Raw genomic sequence first — 23,519 nt, 5'->3', positions numbered from 1 at the left:
ACTATCAAGTCTTCAGACCTATCTGCTCCATTTGTTGAGGCGGGCAGAAAGAAGCAAAAATCTTAAAGTGAGTCGTGTTCCTTCTTGTTAGGCTGCTACCTTTCTTCTTTATCTAGTTTCCTATGTTTGAACACATGACCTCAAGCATCAAAGAAACCAACCATCGCCTCCAAGGATGAACCCTTAGGAGCTGCAACGTATAAAAAGGCTGAAGAATTGAGAAACCTAACCCTTAAAGAACTTGAGGTATAATCTACTGGTATGTCTGCATAATCTTTCCTGTTTTCACAAAAACCCTAAGCATAGTTTACTTGAGTCAGGCTGCAAGAAACGAAAAGCTCCATTCGCCCGAGGTCTCTTCACCACTTGCTCAAGAGACAAACCTCTCCCCCCTCACGGGTTGATCCTTCGAAGGTATACTCCCTTTCTCAAACCTTAGGTAACTTTATGATTTCTGGGGGTAATGCTTGATCTTTTCTTTCTTCTGACTTCATCCAGGTCGGGGTATCTGCCCCTTTGCCTAGTCAAGGTTCTCCTTCGATTTCTCCTTCTGTCCTGGAGGCAACTCCATCTTCTCAATTTGATCCATCCACGGGGGTAATGTTGCACTTCGTGGATGAGGACAGTAATTTGGTGAGTAACCATCCTTACAGTGATTTCCCGTACATTGTTTTGATATTAACTTCTATTTACCTCTTCCTCAGCCTTCTTCAATACAAAATCCGTCAGTGGCAACAAGAACAAATGACGAACCCATAGTTCCTGAGATTCCTCTGACTTCAGAAGAAACTACTTTGCAGGTGTTTGCCTGCCCGACAGTTACTCTTGATGAACCTCCTTCATCTCCTCAGGGTCAAACTCTGGTAAGGAGATATTTACTTCCTGTTCTTCTCTTACCATTTGCTTACTAACCATTACTGCCCTTCCTGGATACTTCCAAGGTATTGGTGAAGGTTCAGGCGCAGTTTCTTCTTCCCTCGTCAGTGGTAGGGAGTCTCCTCCTCAACCAGGAATTGGTACTCTTCCTTGTGAGACTCCAAGGCTTAGTCAGGTATATTTCTTCCTCCCCAAACTTCCCTTCATTTTAAACTGTATATTTAACAATATGATCTTATTTTGATTTTTACAGCAAGATCTTGAAGAAACTTCTCCTCCTCGCTTGGTTCGTAAACCAAAGCTCTTCCGACCTCATTTAACTATTGGGAGTGCCGGGATTGTTCATCCTGGAATGGAGAAGGCCGGAGAGCTAAAAATTGCCCCATCAGTATGCGCTACTTCATTAGAGGAAAGTGGAGTACGAAGTCCCCCTCTTACTTTTCTAGCTTCAAAAACTGCTAAGTTGCCCGAACTGTTTGAAAAATTCGGGCAGCTCGAGACAAGGCTGAAATCTTCGAAGCATTCTTCACCTTCAGGTTTTCCAGAGCAGAAGCGAGTTTTCCAAGAATGGGCAAGGAATGATTTCTCCGCTTCATTTAGCCTTAAGGCCCTTTATGATCTGGAAAAGGTTACGAGTGAGCTTTTCAAAGTCGGCCAACTGTCAAAAACCCAACATGATTCATTCCTCTCTTTCTTTGAAAATCTGAGGGCTTTTCGGGACCAACATAAGAAAGCAGAAAGACAAGCCAATCGTGTAAGATGTTTCCAGAAGAAGGAATCAAGTACATCTGCTTAGGTAGACAAGTTGATGAATGATGGTTCATTAACAAAAGAAAGAATTGGAGTGGTGACCGCTGAAATCCAAAACCTAGAGGAACAACTGGTTGTTCTTAAGGCTGAGCAAGCAACTCTTCTTGACACCTTCAAAAATCAAATCGAAGAAGTGAAGAAGACAAACTCGGAATTGGAGCATTCTAGATCTCAGCTTGCAAACAGCCACACTGTCCTAGCCGAACCTAGTAGGATTTTTACAATCATGCAGACATATCACTCATGAATAATCACCCTGAGTGAAGATGTAAAATTATTAGACTAGGATCACTTATAACCCTTCTCTTAGTGGAATGAACATGTACTTGTCTTTTGCTTGCTTTGCTTCTAGTCCTTGTCTAAACTTTTTTTTTTTCTTCGGGCAACTCTTTACCCCATTTTCTACCTTCTCCTTTATTTGAGCGAGGGTGTGGTGACAACCTGAGATCCATCTTTCCCTTTTATCGTACCAACTGATGACACTGGCTCCTCCATCTAAACCAGATGAATCGTGTTGATAGGAGCTTCCGAGAAAGGATTGGTATCAACCATCATACTAGCTTGTGGCTTGTCAAGTAACAACTTTCCCTTCACTATAAGGTCTTGTACCCAATTTCTGAACTGGACACAATTGGTTGTAGAATGGTTGAAGGTATAGTGTAACTTGCAATACTTCTTTCCCCTTATCTCTTCTGGTTTGGGCATCTTTTTCGTACTATCGGGCACAATCACCCTTGCCCGCACCAGTTCTTCATAAATCTCAGGTGCTTTTGCCAGATCGAATGAATAGCTCTGGTATTTGGGAGGCTTCATCGGGACAAAGCCTCCATCGTTCATCACAATCTTCTGGTCCTTGATGGGCTGAACTAATCCTTTTACCGTCAATGGTTTGAAAGGCGTAGTCATCTCAGTAGCACACACCTCGATTTCCTCTCTATCATGATCATCCTTCTGCTCTGGCCCAATTTCTCATACCTCCACATGATGAATTGTAGCTTTGTTTTTGTAGAAATGAGGAGTTTTGGACGTATGCTTCACTTGTTGTTCTTCTAGCAATAGCTTCTCATATCTTGTGGCAGCAATGACTAATTCTTGTAGCTCATTAAATTGTGTATCATAAAATCTTTTCCTCAAAGGTAATTTCAGAGCCCTTTGAGCAATTGATATGAGCTGAGCTTGGTTAACAGGGAATTGGCACCTCATCCTTGTCTTCCTGAACCTCATCATGAAGTCTTCTGTGGACTCATGCTCGTATTGTTTGACTTCAACCAGATCATTAATAGTCATTTCTGGTTCTATTATGTAAAATTGTTCATGGAAAGCCATCTCCATTTGCCCCCAATTGGCAATAGAGTTAGGGGGTAATAGAGAATACCACTGGGATGCAAGCCCTGCCAACGAATTTCCAAACAACCTTAACTTGTAGTTTGGGTTGTCCTCATATGCCACACAATGATTAGAGAACTTGAAAATGTGATCTCTGGAGGACACACTGCTGTCTTCACCCGTGAATGTTGGGAATGCAGGCATCTTGAAGTTGAGAGGAAATGGATTATGTTCATCAATGTATTCAGGATAAGGCTTTTGATAAGTAATCCTGAATACTGGGCGAGCTCGTGGTTGAGCATTTTGAACCACTACCCTCCTCAATTCGACCAACTCATCCTTAGTTGTTGAGTAGCTGTATTATTCTGGAAGAGAATGGCAGACTCGTCCTTCGGGCTTCGGTCATTGCCTATGAATGCTTCTTTCTTTGATTCAAGCTTCCTCCAATTGGTTCCCCCTTCCTTATGGGCCAAAGGGGGTGGCCTATAAGGAAGAAGTTTGTTTGGGGCCGCAGAGCTTTCTTTTTGGCTGGACTCTCCCGTTGTTATGGGCATCCCATACTTTGTCCTTTCCTGCTCGCTTTGCTTCCTGTTATTAAATGTTAACAACGGGAAGCTAGGAAACTCTTTCCCCAGGATCGGCTCTATCACGGGTTGACTTCCTTCAATAACTGCTTTCTTCTTTCCCCTATCCGCTTCTTCTTCTAATAGTGGAAATAGGGGAATGACTGGCTCACTTCTGATGGTAACTTGGCTCATCCCACTCCCTTGAGCGCCTTTTGGAGTGGAAAACTCCAGATCCAGCCTTCTCTGTAAATTTCCTGTTAAGGTACACAATCTACTGACTTCCCCCTTGGTCTCCAAAGAGATTTTTTCCATACTTCTCAGTACTTGTATCATAGTAGCCTATAATTCCTCATTCGTTCCTTTTCCTTCCGACTTCCCGGATGAATATGGGCTTTCTAGGACCATATGTCCTGATGGGGAAGAAGGATTTCTTGATTGCTGTCATTGGTAGCAAATGTTGAGAAGAACCATTCTTTGTACTCTTTTTGCAAAATTTATGGCCTTTTTCTTTTCTTGGACATACAAGATCCACACAAATGCGGTCCCACCGAGCGTGCCAAAACTATGTTCGTGGCAGGAATTTCCGTGGGGAATGCTTCCTGGCCGACGAGCACACAGCTCTCCGAGAGGTTGGCGCCGGTTGATGCTTTCTGTCGGGCTTCTGTTTTACTGGCGGGCTTGTCGGGCAAGGCTGAAAGAGAAGGACAGAGTTAACTTTGAAATGTGCCTTTGTAAGGCCTTAGGTGTAGGCCTTGAGGCTCACAATCAAGATTAACTTTTAATTGCTCAGGCGTGCCACTACCATCTTCAGCATGGTAGATGTAGAACGGATGTTTGAGTTATAATTATATATATTCGAAAGACTACGTTAGTTATTGACAGGTGCCTTTGTGGGGCCTTAGGTGTAGGTCTTGAGGCTTCCCATAAATAACTAACTTAGTACTCAAACACATAAGGTTCCTTTTGTTGGTTATATGGATCTTATAACCATCATACTTCTGATTACCTGAGCTCAAAGAGTAGAATGAATCCAAAGAGGTGCCTTTGTGGGGCCTTGAATAGGCCTTGAGGCTTTCCATCAGAACCCCTTATGTACTCAATGTTCTTGTCCGAAAAATAGGATGAATCCAAATAGGTGCCTTTGTGGGGCCTTGATTAGGCCTTGAGGCTTCCCATCAGAATTTATCCTGTATTCGAACGTTATATGGTCATCATGATATAACAGAAATAAAACTAAGTGGCAGGTTGATTACTTGCGCCCCAAGTAATTTCGGACTTCTTGTTTATCAAAGATTGTCGTGGATGGGTTAAGTCCACATCAGGTTCTTTTTTATGCCTTGAGGCCAATGACTTTTTAGGGTGATCAAATCTTATATGCCCGAGGGCTTAGAACTTAGATCTGGCTTGAACTGTGAAGACATATTCAAATCGGATTCAAGCGTTGAGAGAGTATTTTAATAGCCATATTACTAGAAATAACTTGGATACAACTTGAAGTATACAACATATTGCTAGGCTAATGAATGAAAAGACAAAAACAAAGAAGGTCGGGCAAGGCTGATCGTCTTGCAACTCCTTATCTTTGTGGGTTAACAGAAGGTTTGAAAGCTTAGAAAAGGGGTTGGGAGGTGAGTTTGCAGAAAGAAAATCGATACTACAGCAGGCAATGAACTGGGTAGCAGAGCTATTACAAAGGGTTTGTCTCGAAAGGGATGAAGGCTTGGGCTGACTACGGCTTCGTTTTGAAGGCAAATCTGGCTTTGAGCAGAGTTTGTGCTTTTGTTTGTTTGTTTGAGTGTTTTTGTTTCTGACTTCTCTTTCTCCTTTTATAGCCACCTTGGCTTGGTCTCCTGTAGCAATAATCTTGCCCGAATGCAGTTTGAAGGATAGTGACTCATCAGCTATTTACTTGTATTGCCATAATAAAGTACTTTTGGGCTGATTAGCTGGCTGGTCTATACCACTTGGCCCTTGGGTAGGTGAGCAAGTGGTGCAAATGATATGCACCTAGTTGAGAAAGGCCCTTTCTGCTTTCTAGGTCTGGGCTGAGCTTCAGGCTTTTTCTTTTCTTCTTGGGCCAACTCCCTTCTAAGCCCAAAGTTTAAGTTTCAACCCAAACAGTTGCGAACACGTAACACTTAACGATGCAAAACTATTTAACAAATGCATGCCATTGTTCACTATGTAATATTCCAAGTATAAATCACAAAACGTCATACAACCTCGCCAAAACTTAATCGGATTTCGTTCAAGTTTTTGCCCTTTGGGGCTGTATATGCATGATTCGTTGAGGTTTTTGCCAACTCTTTGAGAACAAACACTAGAAAACAAATTAAGTGTGATTGAGGAAAATCGCATACGTTAACGATTACTAACTGATGATATATATTGCACGTATTTAACAAGTTGCATGCATCAATGGTTGAGAACTACAGTATGTCCCATGTAAGTAGTGTTTAAAATATTTATGAAATTGTCAATATTTTAGGTGAAATATCCGAAAAATAAAAAATCGATATGGAAAAGAGAAGATGAAATGCAAACTTCACCTTATAGCTACGAGATAGAGGTGATTTTAATTATCACATACATAAAAAAGGCTCTTCGTTAGTTACATGTATGTTGTTACAGTAATGCAAGTTTAATAAATTGTGATTCATTGTCCTATACAAATCAAACTCACGAGATTTTAGTTACACTCAACAATTATACTCACATTAATTAAAAAAATTTCAACTCATTGTACGAGCTTGTTCAAATTTATAAGAATCAAACTCAAGATTTTCAGTCTTTATTTACATTCGAAGGAGATTTGGGCCCTGCAATCAATCACAGATTCACTATGCCCAGCGCCAAATCCGAATCCCACCATAATCCTGTATCAATCTGAAACAGTGATATACAAAAGTGGTTGTGGAAAACGCGTAATTAACAAACAGCTGACAACGACAAAAGATCCCATCAACCATTAATTTATATAAATTCTGTAATAACATTTACATATTTTAACAACTCAGAACATTGTTACAAACTCATATGTTACATCATACACGAAAAATATATAGTAAACAGTGTTTATAAAGAACAATTTATTTATTTTCCACATCTACGTAAAGGATTATAATAAGAACAACAGGTCTTTTACCAAACTTTATATTGATTCTGTAATCAACAATTAGTTGCGAACACGTAACACTTTCAACCTAATATTTACATTCGAAGTCTCATTTGGGCCCTTCAATCAATCACAGATTCACTATGCCCAGTGATCCGAATACCACCAAAATCCTGTATCAATCTGAAACAGTGATATTCAAAAGTTGTTGTGGAAAACGCGTAATTAACAAACAGCTGACAACGACAAAAGACCCCATCAATCTGCCCTTTTGAACAAATCAGACACTCAATATTCCCTCTCAGAACGAACCATCTCATGAAACTCCCACCCTCTCTCTCTCCTCTCTCTTTCATGGGACCAAACGTATTTACTAAGGAGATGGATTGTCTTTCATTCCCTTCTCATACCATTCTTATACCTTTCTATTTTTTTGTGCGGTCACTGTTAAATTACGTTAACATTTTATATTAATTTTTTTTATAAAAATAATAAGATAAAAATAAATATTGATGTGATTTAATCGTAACTGCATAAAACAAGAGAGTATGAAAAGGGGAGCACAGACAATCCATCTCTATATACTAATCCAACAACGTGAGTCACCCATAATAGCTGTCATCAAATTATGTTGTCTGTTCAGACATTCTTGACTACTCGCTATCCACCATGTTGTTCTCCCACTCCCGACTTCGTTGATCTTGCTTACGATCCCATGAATTTGTCAAACTACACGTAGAGCAAAAATAAAAAAATAAAAAAATATGCTATTCACATATCTCATTTTACTTCTTACATACTTCTTGATAATTTATGTTAGTAGATCTTCTTCAATTCATCCGATTTGACGGTCGAAAATTAAAATTATATGAAAAGTAAAATGAGGTATATGAATATCACATCTCAAAAAAACGACCGTGTCTGGTTGTTCCGGTCAATGGTGGTTTTGGTCCACATTGTTGTTATCGTGTTCTCACTTATTTGTACCAGCATAATTCAGCAGCTCATTGCAGCGAGGCAGCACTGAGCTCTTCTGATTTCTGATTCTCTCACTTGGGTTTTAATCAGATTCAAGAACCTTGATTTGCTTCTTCAAGTTTGATATTTTCAGGTGATTTCAAGCTTACCCTTTCGGTTTTTTATTTTTTTAAATTTTTTAATTTTTAATTTTTTGCTTAATTTGGTGGTTTAAGCTTACCCTTTTGGTGTTTTTGCTTAATTTGGTGGTTTAAAGCTTTACCCTTTTGATTATTTTTATTACTTTATTGCTAATTTTGTTTTTTGATAAATGATAGGATAATTACACCAAGTTCATCCAAACTACGTAGGGGATTCAAACTTGGATACAAAGGGTGGGTAGAGCACACCGCTCTAGCCAATTTGGCTGCACTCAGGTTCGCTTTGGCTAATTTGTTGGGTTCTTTTGTATTGGTGTTGTGATGAAATCATGAAAAAGATGGGAGAGGAGTTTTTATCAATTTCATATTATAATCTGAGCCTTTGTCACTTGTGAGAAGCTGTTTCCTTACTGTAATCCGACTTTTCCACTTGCAAGTTGCAGCTTTTGGTTTTATAATCTCAGTTTTCCAAATTTCTGCTTTTAAGACCCTCAGCTTTGTTCCCAAAGATCCCATATTTTTTTTTACTTAGATCCTAGTTTTGATGGCTGGTGGGACTATCAGATTGTTCATAGGGGTTTCTTCGATTTTGTTTTCGATTTGTGTTTCATTGGGGTTTAATCCTGAAGATAGTTATCTGATAAACTGTGGATCTTCAAGCAGTGTAACAGTTGGTGGTCGTGTATTTGTATCTGATAAGTCTGCATCAAATCTCCTTTCAGCTCCTCAAACTATTTCAGCCAATGCAATTTCAAAATCCAACTCTTCCTCCTTTGATTCAGTTTTGTACCAAAGTGCACGAATATTTGACAAAACCTCCCTTTACACATTTCCGATTACAAAACAAGGGCGGCACTGGATTCGCCTCTATTTCTCTCCTTTTGTTCATGGGAGCTACGATTCGAGCACATCGAAATTCTCTGTCTCTGCTCAAACTTTCACCCTTGTCAAGGAGTTACGAATGGAGAGCGATTCCTTTGTTATGGAATACTCTTTGAACGTAACTTCTGAAACTCTTGTTCTCACTTTTACTCCTGCCTCCAACTCATTTGCTTTTGTAAATGCCTTAGAAGTTGTTTCGATACCGGATACGATCATCCCTGAGGCTGCTAGAACCATTGGTTCAAAGGAAAATAACCAAAGTTTGACGAACAAAGCATTAGAGACAGTTTTGAGGGTGAACATGGGTAATCAAACAGTGTCTCCCCCCAATGATACCTTGTGGAGACATTGGGTTTCTGATGATTTGTACTTGACGCACAACGGTCTTCCAAGATTTGTGTCAAATGAAAGCGCTGTCCATTACACGCGCTGGCTAACAGAGGATGTTGCTCCTTCTTCTGTCTATGGCACGGCAACTAAGTTGGACACGATGAAAGAACCTATGTTGAATGCCAATCTGACATGGCATTTCGATGTTGATCCTGGTTTTGAGTATCTGGTTCGGTTTCACTTCTGTGACATAGTCAGTAACAATGCTCAAAGTTTCATCCTCAAAGTTTATATCAATTCGTTGTCTGTTTCTGATAGTCTTGATCTTAGAAGTCTGACATCGAATATCTTTGGCACCCCATATTATATGGATGTCGTGATTAGGGCAAGTGATAGTGAGAAGCTAAACGTTAGTGTTGGTTCTAGGCCAGAAATTGTGTATCCTATCATCTTTCTCAACGGGCTGGAGATCATGAAAGTAAGTAATTCTAAGAGCAGCCTTGATGTCTTGGATTCTTCTTCAAAAACAGGCTCTAAGATGAAAGTTGCTATTGTAGTTGGCTTGGCTGTTGGACTATTTACTGCCATCGTGGTGGCTGCAGTCTTGTTCTTGCTGTGCAGAAGAAGAAGAAGACTAGCGCACGCCATCCATTCGAATGCAGAAGATGGAGTGTTGAATGAAACGGAAAGTAAAATCACCGACTGTACAGCGATGTTTTCTGTTTCAAAAATTGGGTATCGCTTCCCTTTTGTGGCAATTCGAGAGGCTACAGATAATTTCAGCGAGAACCTGGTTATTGGAGTTGGTGGTTTTGGGAAGGTTTACAAAGGAGTTTTGAAGGACAATACAAAAGTGGCAGTCAAGAGAGGAGCTCCTCAATCAAGGCAGGGTCTTGCCGAATTCATGACAGAAATTGAAATGTTATCTCAGTTCCGCCACCGTCATTTGGTGTCATTAATTGGATACTGTGACGAGCAGAATGAGATGATCATTATTTATGAGTACATGGGAAATGGGAGCCTGAAGGACTACCTTTACGGTTCAGACTTTCCGAGCTTGAGTTGGAGGCAAAGGCTTGGAATATGTGTTGGAGCTGCCAAAGGACTTCACTATCTTCATACTGGCTCTACAAAGGCGATCATTCACCGTGATGTTAAGACTGCGAATATACTGCTAGATGAGAATCTTATGGCAAAGGTTGCTGATTTCGGGCTCTCAAAAACCGGCCCTGAGATTGATCAGACGCATGTCAGTACTGCGGTAAAAGGAAGCTTCGGGTATCTTGATCCAGAGTACTTAACAAGGCAACAGCTGACGGAGAAATCAGATGTGTACTCATTCGGAGTTGTGATGTTTGAAGTCCTTTGTGGGAGACCTGTTATTGATCCCTCTCTCCCGAGGGAAAGCGTGAATCTGGTTGAATGGGCAATGAAGTCGCATAATAAAGGGCAGTTGGAGGAGATTGTAGATCCTTGCCTTGCAGGTCAAGTGAAGCCGGAGTCATTGAGCAAGTTCGGAGAAATAATTGCAAAATGCTTGGCGGAACATGGTGTTGATCGACCTACGGTGGGAGATGTGCTATGGAACCTGGAATCTGTGCTTCAACTCGAAGGAAGTGAAGGAAGTAACGGCAGGCTATCTTCGCAAGCTGATCACGTCAACCCCCTGGAGACCAGTGTATCTATTGCAGAATTTAGCATGGGAAGTGCAGGGGACCTTGCTGGCTTCTCGATGAGCAAGGTTTTCGCCCAAATGGTGAAAGAGGACATGAGGTAAACTGCTGAAGCTAAAGAATTTCGGTTTTATTTTTTTCCTGTGTTTTTCTCATGTAATATTTGGATGGTGAAAATCCTGAATGAGTGAGTAATATACGGAACCATGTGAGATTCAAGTCAGTTCTCACAAGTCTATAAACATACACTATTTGTAAAACGTTTGATGTTGTTTCTAAGGCTTCGAACTCTAGCAATCAAGGTTTTTACGCTACAGTTGCGTTATGAGTTTTTCCTTTCCTTCCCTGAGTGGGCAAAAGCAAATGAAAATGTCCTGATGGATGATTCCTTTGCAGAAAACGAATTAACATCTCATTTCTACAAGGATCTGATGTGTCCTTTTTATGCAGAAATGCAAGAATGATAGTGCAAGTCTCAACTTTATACTCGATTAACTTAAAGAGCAACAAGGTTCCAGACTTATGCATTCAGAATTGATAGAATCGTAGAATGTAAGTAGTCTAGTACTGATTACCACACATACGTATATACAGTCCTAACAAGATTACACCTTAAACTTTTCCGGCAAGCATAAAAGCCTTGTAGGTGACTGACCTGACCAATTTTGAGCCACCCCAAGCACACTCAAACTCTTCAACCAGCTTTTCTGGTAACAAATCCACGCCTTGGTGTTTGGCTGTAATGACTGCAGACCATGACCCTACCATCTTCAAAAACCCTTGGAACGACAGCTTCTTTGGAATGTCCAGCGGCAATGGACTCCCCTCGCATCCGAAACCAACACTCTGAAAAGGAAATGGAAGCGTCTTGTAACCATCAAAGATGTACTGGATGTTACGGTCCCAAAAGGGCAGGGTTGTGTCATGAAATTGCTTCATAATAGGATCAAATTCCGGACAAACTTCAATGTCATTGTAGCACCAAACGGCCAACACACCTCCTGGCTTTCTCAGAAGCCGCGAAACAAGATTGTAAAACTTTGGCAGGTCGAACCAGTGCACAGCTTGAGCCACAGTCACCAGGTCGACTGAATTTTCGCCCCCGATCAATGCTATTAATTCGTCGTCTGTAATGGTTAACGGTGTGTGGACATATCGAACACGAGGATGTGGCATTGCACGCTGCAACTGTGCTTCACTCACATCGGTTCCAATTACTTGTTCATAGTGCTCAGCAACCTGTTTAACAAATCAAACCACACACACATTATCAATGCTCTCTTGTCAGACTTACACAGCCAAACAAACTTTGAGGTAACACCAAAGCAATAATCAACTTGATCAATAGCCCAGACTCCAAACATGCAACCATTGTATATGTTATATAGCAAATTTTCTTTTTATAATTTTTTTTGACAAAGCAATATTTTAATATGCTCTAAATTACGAAAAATGTAAAGGATTTAAACTTAAATGCAGAGAAAGAAACACATTTATCGAGTATTTTAAAAGCATAAATCTCACATCATAATATTTTAAAGAATCATGGGCTCTCTCTTCCAATTGACTATACTCAGAAATACGATCAAATAATATTCTAAATTACTCAAATTTAAGGAGATTCCAACTCTAGTGTGAGGAAAAATTCAAGTCTAAGAAATGCAACAAATTGACAAATGGTGAGTGAGGGGAGAGTTGTAATACTAACGCTGACAGCGGCTTGGCCGTTGCCGGTTCCGACATCCCAAGCGAGAGTGTGGTGAGGGGTGAGATCTGCTAGCTTAGAATACCATTCCGTCGGATAAGTTGGCCTGGAATCCAAGTACAAATCCGCTTGCTTATCAAACAATCCTGCCATTTCACTGCTCGATTGATCTTCCTAATTTCTGCTGCCTGCCTGCTGTGCTGATGATTTATGGTGCTTAATCTGTATTAGCCTGCTCTTAATATCTCCGTATTCTGTACGGAACGAAGAGATTCCTTCACCAAACACAAAGTGACAGAGAAGCCTGATGGATACTAGTAATCCTAGGGCACGTTTGTTTCGCTTCACTAACTTGGACTGGACTAGTTTTTAGTGTAATCATCTGTTTGTTGGCTCCTAAGACTAAGTTTAATGGTATTAAGTGGGACTCGCTTTCACTAACTCTTTCGTTAGGTGGTCCTAGCGAGACCCCCAAAATGTGAGCGGACTAGCTAAGACCGTTGTCGTCCTCCTGCTCACTCGCCTCTTCGTGTTCGTCCTGATCGCCCTACTTGTCATGCTCGTCTTGATCGTCCTGATCGATCTCATCCTGATCGCTGGACTAACTACATCGGCCACGCTCGCTCGCTTGATCAGGCCAAGAAATCGTCAGTCTCTCTCTCACTCATCATTTACAAATTCCATTTGTTGTTTTGATTATGTGAAATCTGGATTGCTTTGATTTTGTGAAATCTGGGTTGGTCTTATGCTGCGAAATTGCTTGTTCTTCAATGATTGCTGCTTCTGGGTATTCTATGATGTAGTTGTACGGATTTGATTTCTGCTTCTGTGAAATTGCAAATTCCATTTGCTGCCACTGTAAGTTAATTCATCTGTGTCTCTTGATTCAGTCTTTGACTCCTGATACATTGTTTAGGTGGCTTTTAACCTCCTGCATGACAGAGACGCGCTCCCTCTGTCTCGCTGTCTCTCTTATTCAGTTATTCTGGTTCACACTTGACTCATATTTGATGTTTTGTTTTGGTGCTTGAGCATAAATTTTTGGTGGGTTGATTGCTTCGCAATTGAAATTGAATTTGCATGGGGTGAGGTGGGGGGTGGGTTTTCTGTCTGTCCCTTTGATTGATTGAACTAGAACTATATATGCATCGTCAAAATTCAAGAGAGATAGAGGATATAATTTGTATTTAATTTGGTCCGTTATATTATTAGTAAATGATGCGTTTGTATTGATCAAGTTGAATTTGGGTGGTTTGGTAGAGAGTGCGAGAGAGTGAAGTAGATTCCTGACATGTGATGCGTTTATATTGATATTTGAATATTTGATTGCATTTCCCTTCAATTTAATTTAATCCAAATTACAATCCGGATTGATGCTTCTCCGATTCTCCTCTCTTTTCCTCTTGTCTTTACATTTTGATTTCCACCTGCATATTCTTCCATTCATTCCTTCCTTCATTCAAACATGCCTCTTTTCTTTCTATAATTATATCTCCTGCCTGCAACTTCCCATGTCATGAAATTTCAATTGGATTTGGGTGGCAATTTCCTTTCTTCTTCTCGTTGTTGTTGTATTGGGAGACTGTTCGTTCGTTTTGCCATTGGCAAATGAAGCTCGAGTATTTAGACATCTGGCTGCCTTACTTTTCTGGGACAAGGACTAGAGGTTTGCAGCTGCCTAAACCCCATGATACAATGATGCTTTGTTTCTATCTATGTTACTCTGCATTTCTTCTATTCTATTTCATTTTGAATGTATATCACTACTACTCCGTTGGCATGACATTTTACTTGATTTTAAGGGCTTCGGATTTGATTCCAAAAACCATTGCTTTGCGGTTGCCGTTGTAATCATTGAAATTTTGTTAATCAACTTGCTGTCTAATATGTTTTCAAGTTATCTGATGGAAGACCAATAATAAGGAAATAAAGAATTGAAAAGAAATAGTTACATCTGATGGATTTAAATTCCCTTGCTTTCCTGCACACCTTCGTAGATTATCATCTTCAGCGTTTTGTATCCTCTGGATTCCAGGTTCAATGCATGACAATTCGTTTTACAACAATACTACCCATAGTTGAAGTGGTTCCCATTCCAAATGTCAGCGTCTCTTGCAGCAATACTAGGAGGTGCTGCAGGAGCCGTGACTTTGGTGGGGATAAGTATCATACTCATATGGTTCTGTATATCTTGCAATAGGAATGTTTCAAGAACTTCTTAAACTGGTTCTTCAGGTAACTCTTACATATGGTTCTTCAGGTAACTCTTATATCACATATGATCACTGTCCTAACCTTACAGATGAAAGAAAAAAAAGTTAATGAATTTGCAAGGCCTCTTGACAGATTGGTTTTCTCTTTCACGGCATTCAAGTATTATATATAATTTTGAGTTTGTTTTAGGGTGATAGGGGTTGTGCATTAACTGCTTATATATATTTGAAGAATGACCAGTATATGTTGTTTGAACAAAATTTAAAAAACTCTTTGTACAGGTTCTGGTCGTAAGTTTGAATCAGTTTTTTTTCTTCCTTACCAACTTTTCTTGCTGATGAATTTGATCGACTCGTGTGAAAGATACACTTCTTGCTGAACCACAATGAAGAAATGGAAGGTATGCACCTTTATTAGCATCTGTCTTGGGCTGATGTTTTGTTGCCGTTGATGAGGAAATGCACCAATATGAAGTGCGGAGTCTGCGGACTATACTAATACACCAAGTTAGAGAAAAGCAGTAGCATTGGTGTTTTAATCAGCATCCTCAGTAAGTGTACAAAGATGCACAATTCTTGGAGTTGCTTCTTTGGGGTAATTGCTGTGTTGGTTGTGCCATGAATGTATCGTTGATGTTGTATCATAGCCGTTGTTTGATTCAATTGTTGTAAGTTATTCTTTGGACGAAATCGTTAAACAGGAGTTGTAAAATTCAATTGTTTTGTATGGAAAGCTACGCTCAAAGTCTAAAGGATGTCTCTCTATCAAATTTAGCAAAGTTAGATAGTGATGTTACAATTGTATGTTAAAATTGGGATGAATGAATATGGTATTATTCATGGATTTTGGGAGGCTGTGGAGAAGAAATCGAAATTTTCTTCCTCCAAATTTGTGGTATGATAAGTTTGAGTTTTTAACAATTTTGGGACATATGGGTTGCTGAATGTTTATAGATTTCTCAATTTTAGAGGCTTAGAAGGATTTTAGACCAAAAGGTGAGAAAGTTTGATGTACTGATTTTGAATTCCTATGTTGTAGGAAAGTGATGTTTGTTTTTGCAAATTGCAATGCTACAATGCACAAAAACTCAATATTTTAATGTAATTATCATTTAATTTGACTGTGGGTATTTTGCAGTTGAGTTGGATGTAATTCTATCGTTAAAATTTGTAATTTCACTATTTTTCATTATCCTGGTTTTTAGTCTGACACTGCACCAAACGCTTCACTAAGCTAGTCCAGCTTAGTCTAGTCTAAGCCAGTCCAGCTTAGTCTAGTCTAAGCCAGTCCAGCTTAGTCCTTGAAGCTAGTCCAGTCTGAGACAGTCCGGTGCAACAAACGCACCCCTAATTTTTTTGGATATTGCTAAAAAGACCAAATTTACAAACTAAATTATATGTCATCAATAGAAAATAAATACATTAATCAACATTTAAGTAGCAATCAAACCATCAACAACCACATAATTTGATTTACAAAATTTAGTTTAAAATTTTGGTATTCTTATCATTACCCTTTTTTTTTTGTAACTTTGAGTTATGTTATATTAATTTGATTTTACGAATGTTTTAATCTGAAAAAAAAAATTACATTCCCGACAAAATTTTCAAAACCGTACAAATCACAACAACCAACCACTCAACCAACCAAACTTCAATACACACCAACTAAACTTTAATATTTAAACCAACCACATACTTTAGTACGCACACCAACCAAATTATGTACTTTTCTTAATGTCGATATATTAAGTTTGTGTGATTAATATAATCTGTTCTAAAAATTTATTTTATTATTTTGATCGTTGGATTCAAATTTTATTCTTTGGATTTATTTTTTTTACTATTGGATTTGAGGAAAAAAAAAATATGAACCGTTATAACAAAATCTAATAAAGATTACCAAAAAAGGGATTTAATATGGATCCTTGATCACCAACGTCCTATCGAACGGCTCGGAATCCCCTAAAATGTTATCGTTTTGCAGCTGCTGCCCCTTGCCAATTGGGGCCCAGTTGTTTGCCACTTATCACAAATCCTCAGCCCGTTGCTTTAATCTTCACGACTGATTATATATTATAATTGAATTATGTGTTGCCACAACAGTCAAGTTAGTATTGTTAATTTACTGTGATAAGTAGGGTTATGTTCTTACTCAATTGGGTACAAAAATACAAGTTCCCGTGAATTAGCTTAAGCTATACACCTCTTCACATAAGTAGACAAACTACATGCAAAGCTTGAAACTTTTGAACTCCTTGATAAAGAAGTGGTCGAGTTGCAACCCGTGTCGAAGGGTGGAATGAAATGTCATGTCCGGAGGGTGTTGTTGGGAAAAGTCAAGTCGAACAACTTTGTAGTGATTAGATTCAATAGGGTTACAAGCTAAGGCAGCTCAAAAGAAGTTTCGACCATTATGTTCGGCAGCCAATGGTCGAGGCTTTGCCCGTTGTTACATCTCTTAAGATTTATAAGAAGTAATAATTTGTTGGCTCATTTCCATTATTTGTTCTTGGGTTCAATATGCACTACTGGTCCCTCACCCAAGATATAATATTTTTGAATTTCTATCATCTATAGTGGATTTTTTTCCCCATATATTCAATACTTTAAATTGGGAGGCAAGTTTTCTATTTCTACGTTTTGTACCTGGATTGAGATTGCACTTGGCACATCCAATTACTCATGCACCGTCTCTTTTACGTAGACGAGGAATTTTGTTAACACCAATTGTTCGCACCCTAAATTCGTCATGGGCATTGCAGACATGTCAGGAATCTACTCGAACAGGGAACTGGCAGGTTGAGAGTGTGCCACACTACTAGATGCCGCTAGTAGGCGGGATTTGAATGATTGAGATTGCGCCTGAGTTCAACTTCTAACCAAGAGATTGTGCCATTGAGTGGGAGTGGCTCAAATCCAGGTTCTTTCTTTGCCTTAAAGATAAGGACTTTACTTATATGGAGAAATGTAACAACAACTAAATGACAAGGTTGTTGGAAATTTAAATGACAGAGGAAAGTAAATGACTGGTATTGTAGAATGCTTGTGAACTAAATGACTGGAAATGAGTTGTACATAAACTACAAAGGAGATCGATACTACTGGATGAGTAGCAGAGCTTTTAAACTAGAGAAAGATAGGCTTTCTAAGGAGATCTAAACAAGAGATAGCTTGTTGCTAAAAATATGAGATTTTGGCTGATTACAGCTTTTGAATGCAAATCTGACTTAAGAGCAGAGTTTATATGTTTGTTTATTTGATTGATTGAGTATCCATAATCCTTCTGCCTCTGCTTCTTTATATAGAGATCTGAAAAAGCCCCCTGCTAAGAGCAACTCCAGTGTAGGAGCCCTCCCCCCAGGCAATTCACTATTTAATCCACCTAGTGAACAGTAACTGCCCTTAATGAATAGTGCATTCCCCTGTCAATTGCCTTTTGCATCTCCACCCCTGCACTGAATAGCCCTGGCAATTGGCAATAAAATATTAATATTTTTTTATTTATAAAATAATACATAATAATTTTATTTGTAATTTCGGATAAGATTTTTAATCGTTCTCGTTGCACCACGTGTCATTATCCGAAAAGCCAATAGCAATAAAATTTTTGTATTTTTGTATTTATAAAATAATTCAAAATAATTATATTTGTTATTTCGGATAAGATTTTTAATCGTTCTCGTTGCGCCACGTGTCATTATCCGCAAAGAAAATTATTGGTGATGGATTTCCGATAAGATTTTTAATCGTTGTGTCAAGGCACGTGTCATTATCTGAAAAGACAATTATTGGTAATGGATTTCTGATAAGATTTTTAACCAATCACGTCGTGCCACGTGTCACAATCCGATTACAATCTTTGAGGATAGATTTCCACCAGATTTTTAACGAATGACGGCATGCCACGTGGCATTATCTACAACCTAATCCCTTCTAAATCCTCCATATAATCCCCCATCCATCCTCATAAATCTCACACCAATTTTCTCAAGATCTCTATCATTATTCATAGTTTCTGCTTCCTTCTTCGCCAAAATCCCTATCATTATTCATAGTTTTTGCTTCCTTCTTCACCAAAATCCCTATCATTATTCATAGTTTCTGCTTCCTTTTTACAATGTCTTCTTCTTCTTCTTCAAAGATGATGTGGGAAATCGAGCAAGAAGAGGAAGAATTGTTTAACCAATCACAAGGAATGTTCAATGTTAGGGATTGGGCCCAAAATGAGATGGAAGAGGATGACGAGCGTAGACGGAGAGATGACGAATCAAGAATGGCAGGAGCCTCACAATCCCGTCGAGTCGTCCAAGCTGTGGCTCATATCTGCAGGCCCAACCGTGCTGTAAACATTGATAGAAACAGGCAACGACGAGGTCAGGAGCTCTTGGACGATTATTTTGTCCGTAACAGTGCATTCCCTGAAACATACTTCCGACGTCGTTTTAGAATGGAACGACATTTGTTCAACAAAATCATGGGCGCTGTTTGCAACCATGATTCTTACTTTGTGCAAAAGCCGGATGCTTTTGGTGCTATGGGTCTCCTGCCTCAGCAAAAAATTACTGCTGCCTTGCGGATGCTTGCATATGGAGCAGCTGCAGACCAAGTGGACGAGATAACGAGGATGGGACAATCAACCATTCTTGAGTCCCTCATGAGGTTTTGTTCGGCAATCGAATCTATCTACACCGCAGAGTACCTCCGGAGACCTACTCATATGGACTTGCAAAGGCTTCTGAAGAAAGGCGAGATGCGAGGTTTTCCAGGGATGATTGGAAGCATTGATTGTATGCACTGGACTTGGAAAAACTGTCCAAGTGCATGGCAAGGCGCTTATGGGGACAGAAAAGGATCAAAAAGTATCATTTTGGAGGCGGTGGCATCTTTTGATACATGGATTTGGCACGCCTTTTTCGGGGTTCCGGGAGCTCAAAATGACCTCAACGTCCTTGCCCAATCCCCAGTGTTCAACGATGTCCTGCAAGGAAATGCACCAAAAGTCACGTATGAGGTCAATGGACGTATGTACGACGGGCCATACTACCTAGCTGATGGCATTTACCCAAGGTGGTCAACATTTGTCAAAACAGTGCCACGTCCGCGCAGTGCAAAGGAAAAACACTTTGCAAGATGTCAAGAAGGGTGCAGGAAGGATGTGGAGCGTTGTTTCGGTATCCTCCAAGCTCGCTGGGCGATCATCAGGGGTGCTGCCAGATTGTTTGATGTAGAGTCGCTTCGATCCATCATGATGACGTGCATCATTCTTCACAACATGATTGTGGAAGATGAGTACGATTATGAAGCCGTTGATGAATATGAGCCAGACACGATGAACAATTCAAGAACACGTATATATTGTGCTCATGACGCCACCGATGAGCCCGTGCAACATGAGCCATTAGAAAGGGATGGACGTTACAATGAAAGGATCATCCAACGATATACTGCACTTCAAAGGTCAAATATGCACAATGCCCGCCAACTTGACTTGATAGAGCACCAGTGGGAATTGAGGGGTGCTGACGATACTTAAGTTCATTAGTGTTTGTTTTTATTTGGTGTGTTTATTTTATTTTATGTGGTGTGTTTTTTTAGTTCATTTAGTGAGTTGAAATGTAATTTTATTTTATTTGGTGTGTTTATTTTATTTTATGTGGTGTGTTTTTTTAGTTCATTTAGTGAGATGAAATGTAATTTTATTTTATTTGGTGTTTGTTTTTATTTGGTGTGTTTATTTTATTTTATGTGGTGTGTTTTTTTAGTTCATTTAGTGAGTTGAAATGTAATTTTATTTTATTTGGTGTTTGTTTTTATTTGGTGTGTTTATTTGGTGTGTTGATGTTATTTTATTTGGTGTGTTTAAATGTGTTTTGAATAAAGTACTAAGTTCAATAAATTGGAAACAACATAAAGTACTCTATTCAATGAATAAGAAATTACAACCCGAATAAGAAATTACAACCCGAATTGATTGGAAAATTATGGGTTCGTGAATGGATGATAACCATCACCTAACCAATTTGTGGTGCTAGGATGATCTTCTCTTGTCATGCTAGGATAATCTTCTCTTGTGGTGCTAGGACCATCTCCTCTTGCTCTCGCTTCTCTTGCACGCCTCCTTCGCAACACATCCGCTTTCTCTGACTTCCAAAAATATTTAGAGTCTGGAGACTTCCCTTCTAAAGGCTCCTTCATAATGTCACGATCTCGTTCAGCCATTCTTTCTTCTCTTCTATGTTCCCTTTCTTGCCGAAGTAGTTCTCTTTCTCTCTCATCAGCTTCAAATTTTCTCTCAAAAGCTGCAGCTTTTGCATCCTCTCTAGCCTTATCAGCCTCAAATTTAGCCATTTCCCGGGCCAAATTCAATTCACCTTGGCGGGCAAGATCTTCCATATACTTTGCATAATCATTCTTGGAAGCATTACCTTTTCTCTTTGAAGCCTTCTTACCTTGAGGCCTAATTGGATAACGGGTTGACCCCGACGCTTGTTCAACGGGGGGCGTTTCAGGCACTTCTTCATCATCTTCATCATGATCATGCGAGGCATGCTCAGGTGTAGAGTGTAGAGGGGTGCTGTTCATGAAAACTTCTGGACCGACATGCACAACTCTAAATTTAGGACAATCTTTGACAATATTCCAACATTCAAACCGGGTGAATGTTTTGTTTTTGCTTTTGGTTTTGGCACCATACCAAGCTTGTGCTTGAAGTTCCTACACAAACAAATAATTATAATGAGAATAGGTAACAAATAAATAATTATAATGAAAGTATGTAACAAATAAATAATACAAACAAATAATTATAAATGAAAGTAGCTAACAAATAATTATAATGAAAGTAGGTAACAAATAAATAATACAAACAAATAAATATAATGAAAGTAGCTAACAAATAATTATAATGAAAGTAGGTAACAAATAAATAATACAACCAAATAATTATAATGAAAGTAGGTAACAAATAAATAATACAAACAAATAATTATAATGAAAGTAGCTAACAAATAATTATAATGAAAGTAGGTAACAAATAATACAAACAAATAAATATAATGAAAGTAGCTAACAAATAATTATAATGAAAGAAGATAACAAATAAATAATACAAACAAATAAATATAATGAAAGTAGCTAACAAATAAATAATATATTGTTACCTGATCCGTTAAATTTTCCCCACTTCGAAGATTACCACTAGCTTGTGCCAAGGCGTCTCTCCACGTACTAAACGATTGACTAAGTAATTTCCAACGACTGGACATCGATTCCTTAGTTCTTTGCCCACCCATTTTCTCAAGATAATTGGTATGAATAAGACTCCACATTTCTCGCAACTGCATCTCATTACCCGTAATCGAATCATGAGTAACTTGAACCCAACTAGTACACAACGCAACATCTTCAAGAAGCGTCCAATTCGTACCTGGTTGAGTAGTCATTTTGTTGGAAAAAAATTGGATTGAAACTTTGAAAGAAAGATAGGAATGTGGTTGAAAGTAGTTGAGAAAATATGAAATTGTGGTGTAGGGTAGAAGATAATGAGAAGGTATTTATAGGTGAAGTGAAATCAAAATTTTTTATAATTTTTCATAATTTTTTTTCGGATTTTTAAGAATTTTTTTACATTTTTTTTAAATTTTTATTCACCTAATTAATCTCTGCCGTTGGATTTAAAAAAATTTAAATTCCAACACTCCAGATTGTGCCACGTGTCACAACGGTAACATTTTAGATTTTTAAACTGTTTTTTCTTTTTTTTTTTAATTTACAAAGCCTAATAACGTGGACCGTTGATCTTAGATCAAACGGATGAAATTAAATTAGATTTTTAAATGTTTTTTACCGTTGGAAATCCAACGGCCCATAAAATAGGACCGTTTCAATCAAACGGACATGGGGAAGCCACGTGGCTTCCCCAACGGTAACTTTTCAAAACTGAAATCGCGGGCCCCTGCCCTGTTTTTTTGTCGGACGACTCGCGCCCACGCGCGCGTGAAACGCACGCGCCTGACGCAGCCCTCGGGCTCTCGGGCTGGCAATCCTCGACGGGCCTGCTCCTCGGGCCTCGCCTGTCGCTCGGGCTTCCATACGCTGGAGGTCATCCCCCCAGCAATTTGCTACTGTTTGACCCACTGGCCCCCGAGCAACCTCCCCCGCTGGAGGTGCTCTAAGAACAATGAACTTGCCCGAAAGAAGCTTGGCTAGCTTGCATGTGGAATAATATTTAAAAATGTCAACTTGCCTTTCCACCACATATTTCTAGCACATGTCTCCACCATTTACAATAAACAAATAATTAAAAGAAGCAAGCTGGCTTCTTTCACATGTCTTATGCAGGAATGTCTGTGTGCCTTCCAATCCACTTGAAAGCATGCAATTGTTTTGATTAAAGAAAGCTCTTGGCAAACCTCCACCACCCAAACAAAAGGGAAAAGTAATATTATAATGTCAAACTACCCCACTTGCATCCAAATATCTTTTCAAAGTAGTCTTTCTCTCAGATAATCCTCCAAATAACATATTTAGCCCGAATGACCCAAATGAGTAAAAATAAGTACATTTTAGGTGCAAACACCAATTATTTGGAGGGAAGTGATGAGTGGTTTGTCGACAATTCCCACTCGATTGTGAATTTAGCTCGAGGAGGAATGTGACATTGGCATAAAAGTAAGATCATGCGGTCACTTCCTTTGATTCACAGCATTTGTCTAGCTTTTTGGTCACGTGTGGGGGACATTCAGTTTAGTTATAAACTTATTTAAGTTATAACCCGAGCCTTAGTCAAGTGTGGCGGAGATTCAGTTTTGTTATCTCCCGCTCTGTATTACAAGTGCGAGTATGGTTTGAGGATCCTCCAGTTTCCTTGTCTTCTCCCATAGCTCTGGTGCGCGTGTATCGG

General features: G+C 39.2%; 4 protein-coding genes and 1 long non-coding RNA gene across 5 annotated transcripts; 3 read left to right on the top strand and 2 right to left on the bottom strand.

Annotated features, from left to right (window-relative positions):
- The first annotated feature begins 7,638 nt into the window (after positions 1-7,638).
- On the top strand, positions 7,639-11,012 carry LOC126630388 (probable receptor-like protein kinase At2g39360). Its single transcript, XM_050300502.1, has 2 exons — positions 7,639-7,804; positions 7,989-11,012. Exon 2 carries the CDS (start codon positions 8,356-8,358, stop codon positions 10,798-10,800), a length of 2,445 nt encoding a protein of 814 aa, XP_050156459.1. The 5' UTR covers positions 7,639-7,804; positions 7,989-8,355; the 3' UTR covers positions 10,801-11,012.
- A 145-nt stretch (positions 11,013-11,157) lies between these two features.
- LOC126630389 (uncharacterized) lies at positions 11,158-12,719 on the bottom strand. The gene is made up of 2 exons (XM_050300503.1): positions 12,405-12,719; positions 11,158-11,935 (listed from the first exon to the last, which is right to left on the bottom strand). The coding sequence occupies exons 1-2, from the start codon at positions 12,552-12,554 to the stop codon at positions 11,309-11,311; spliced, it is 777 nt and encodes a 258-aa protein (XP_050156460.1). The 5' UTR covers positions 12,555-12,719; the 3' UTR covers positions 11,158-11,308.
- Positions 12,720-13,986: 1,267 nt separating this feature from the next.
- Positions 13,987-15,366, top strand: LOC126630387 (uncharacterized). Its single transcript, XR_007625979.1, has 2 exons — positions 13,987-14,636; positions 14,897-15,366. It is a non-coding gene; the product is annotated as an uncharacterized LOC126630387 (long non-coding RNA).
- Positions 15,367-18,427: 3,061 nt separating this feature from the next.
- LOC126630378 (protein ALP1-like) lies at positions 18,428-20,249 on the top strand. The gene has a single exon (XM_050300499.1). It carries the CDS (start codon positions 18,735-18,737, stop codon positions 20,148-20,150), a length of 1,416 nt encoding a protein of 471 aa, XP_050156456.1. The 5' UTR covers positions 18,428-18,734; the 3' UTR covers positions 20,151-20,249.
- A 264-nt stretch (positions 20,250-20,513) lies between these two features.
- LOC126630379 (uncharacterized) lies at positions 20,514-22,788 on the bottom strand. Its single transcript, XM_050300500.1, has 2 exons — positions 21,778-22,788; positions 20,514-21,331 (listed from the first exon to the last, which is right to left on the bottom strand). The coding sequence occupies exons 1-2, from the start codon at positions 22,057-22,059 to the stop codon at positions 20,597-20,599; spliced, it is 1,017 nt and encodes a 338-aa protein (XP_050156457.1). The 5' UTR covers positions 22,060-22,788; the 3' UTR covers positions 20,514-20,596.
- Between the last annotated feature and the right edge of the window lie 731 nt (positions 22,789-23,519).

The sequence above is a fragment of the Malus sylvestris genome, chromosome 7, assembly GCF_916048215.2.
Source record: "Malus sylvestris chromosome 7, drMalSylv7.2, whole genome shotgun sequence".
NCBI classification, from domain to species: Eukaryota; Viridiplantae; Streptophyta; class Magnoliopsida; order Rosales; family Rosaceae; genus Malus; species Malus sylvestris.
This window is presented reverse-complemented; position numbering and strand designations above follow the sequence as displayed.

Bases quoted from the DNA above. Each gene is read 5' to 3' on its own strand.
- LOC126630389 (XM_050300503.1), bottom strand. From the start codon at position 12,554: ATGGCAGGATTGTTTGATAAGCAAGCGGATTTGTACTTGGATTCCAGG. The intron at 11,936-12,404 runs GTTAGTATTACA...TTTGTTAAACAG, and splicing joins ACGGCCAAGCCGCTGTCAGC to GTTGCTGAGCACTATGAACA.
- LOC126630379 (XM_050300500.1), bottom strand. From the start codon at position 22,059: ATGACTACTCAACCAGGTACGAATTGGACGCTTCTTGAAGATGTTGCG. The intron at 21,332-21,777 runs GTAACAATATAT...TTGTTTGTGTAG, and splicing joins GGGAAAATTTAACGGATCAG to GAACTTCAAGCACAAGCTTG.
- LOC126630388 (XM_050300502.1), top strand. From the start codon at position 8,356: ATGGCTGGTGGGACTATCAGATTGTTCATAGGGGTTTCTTCGATTTTG.
- LOC126630378 (XM_050300499.1), top strand. From the start codon at position 18,735: ATGTCTTCTTCTTCTTCTTCAAAGATGATGTGGGAAATCGAGCAAGAA.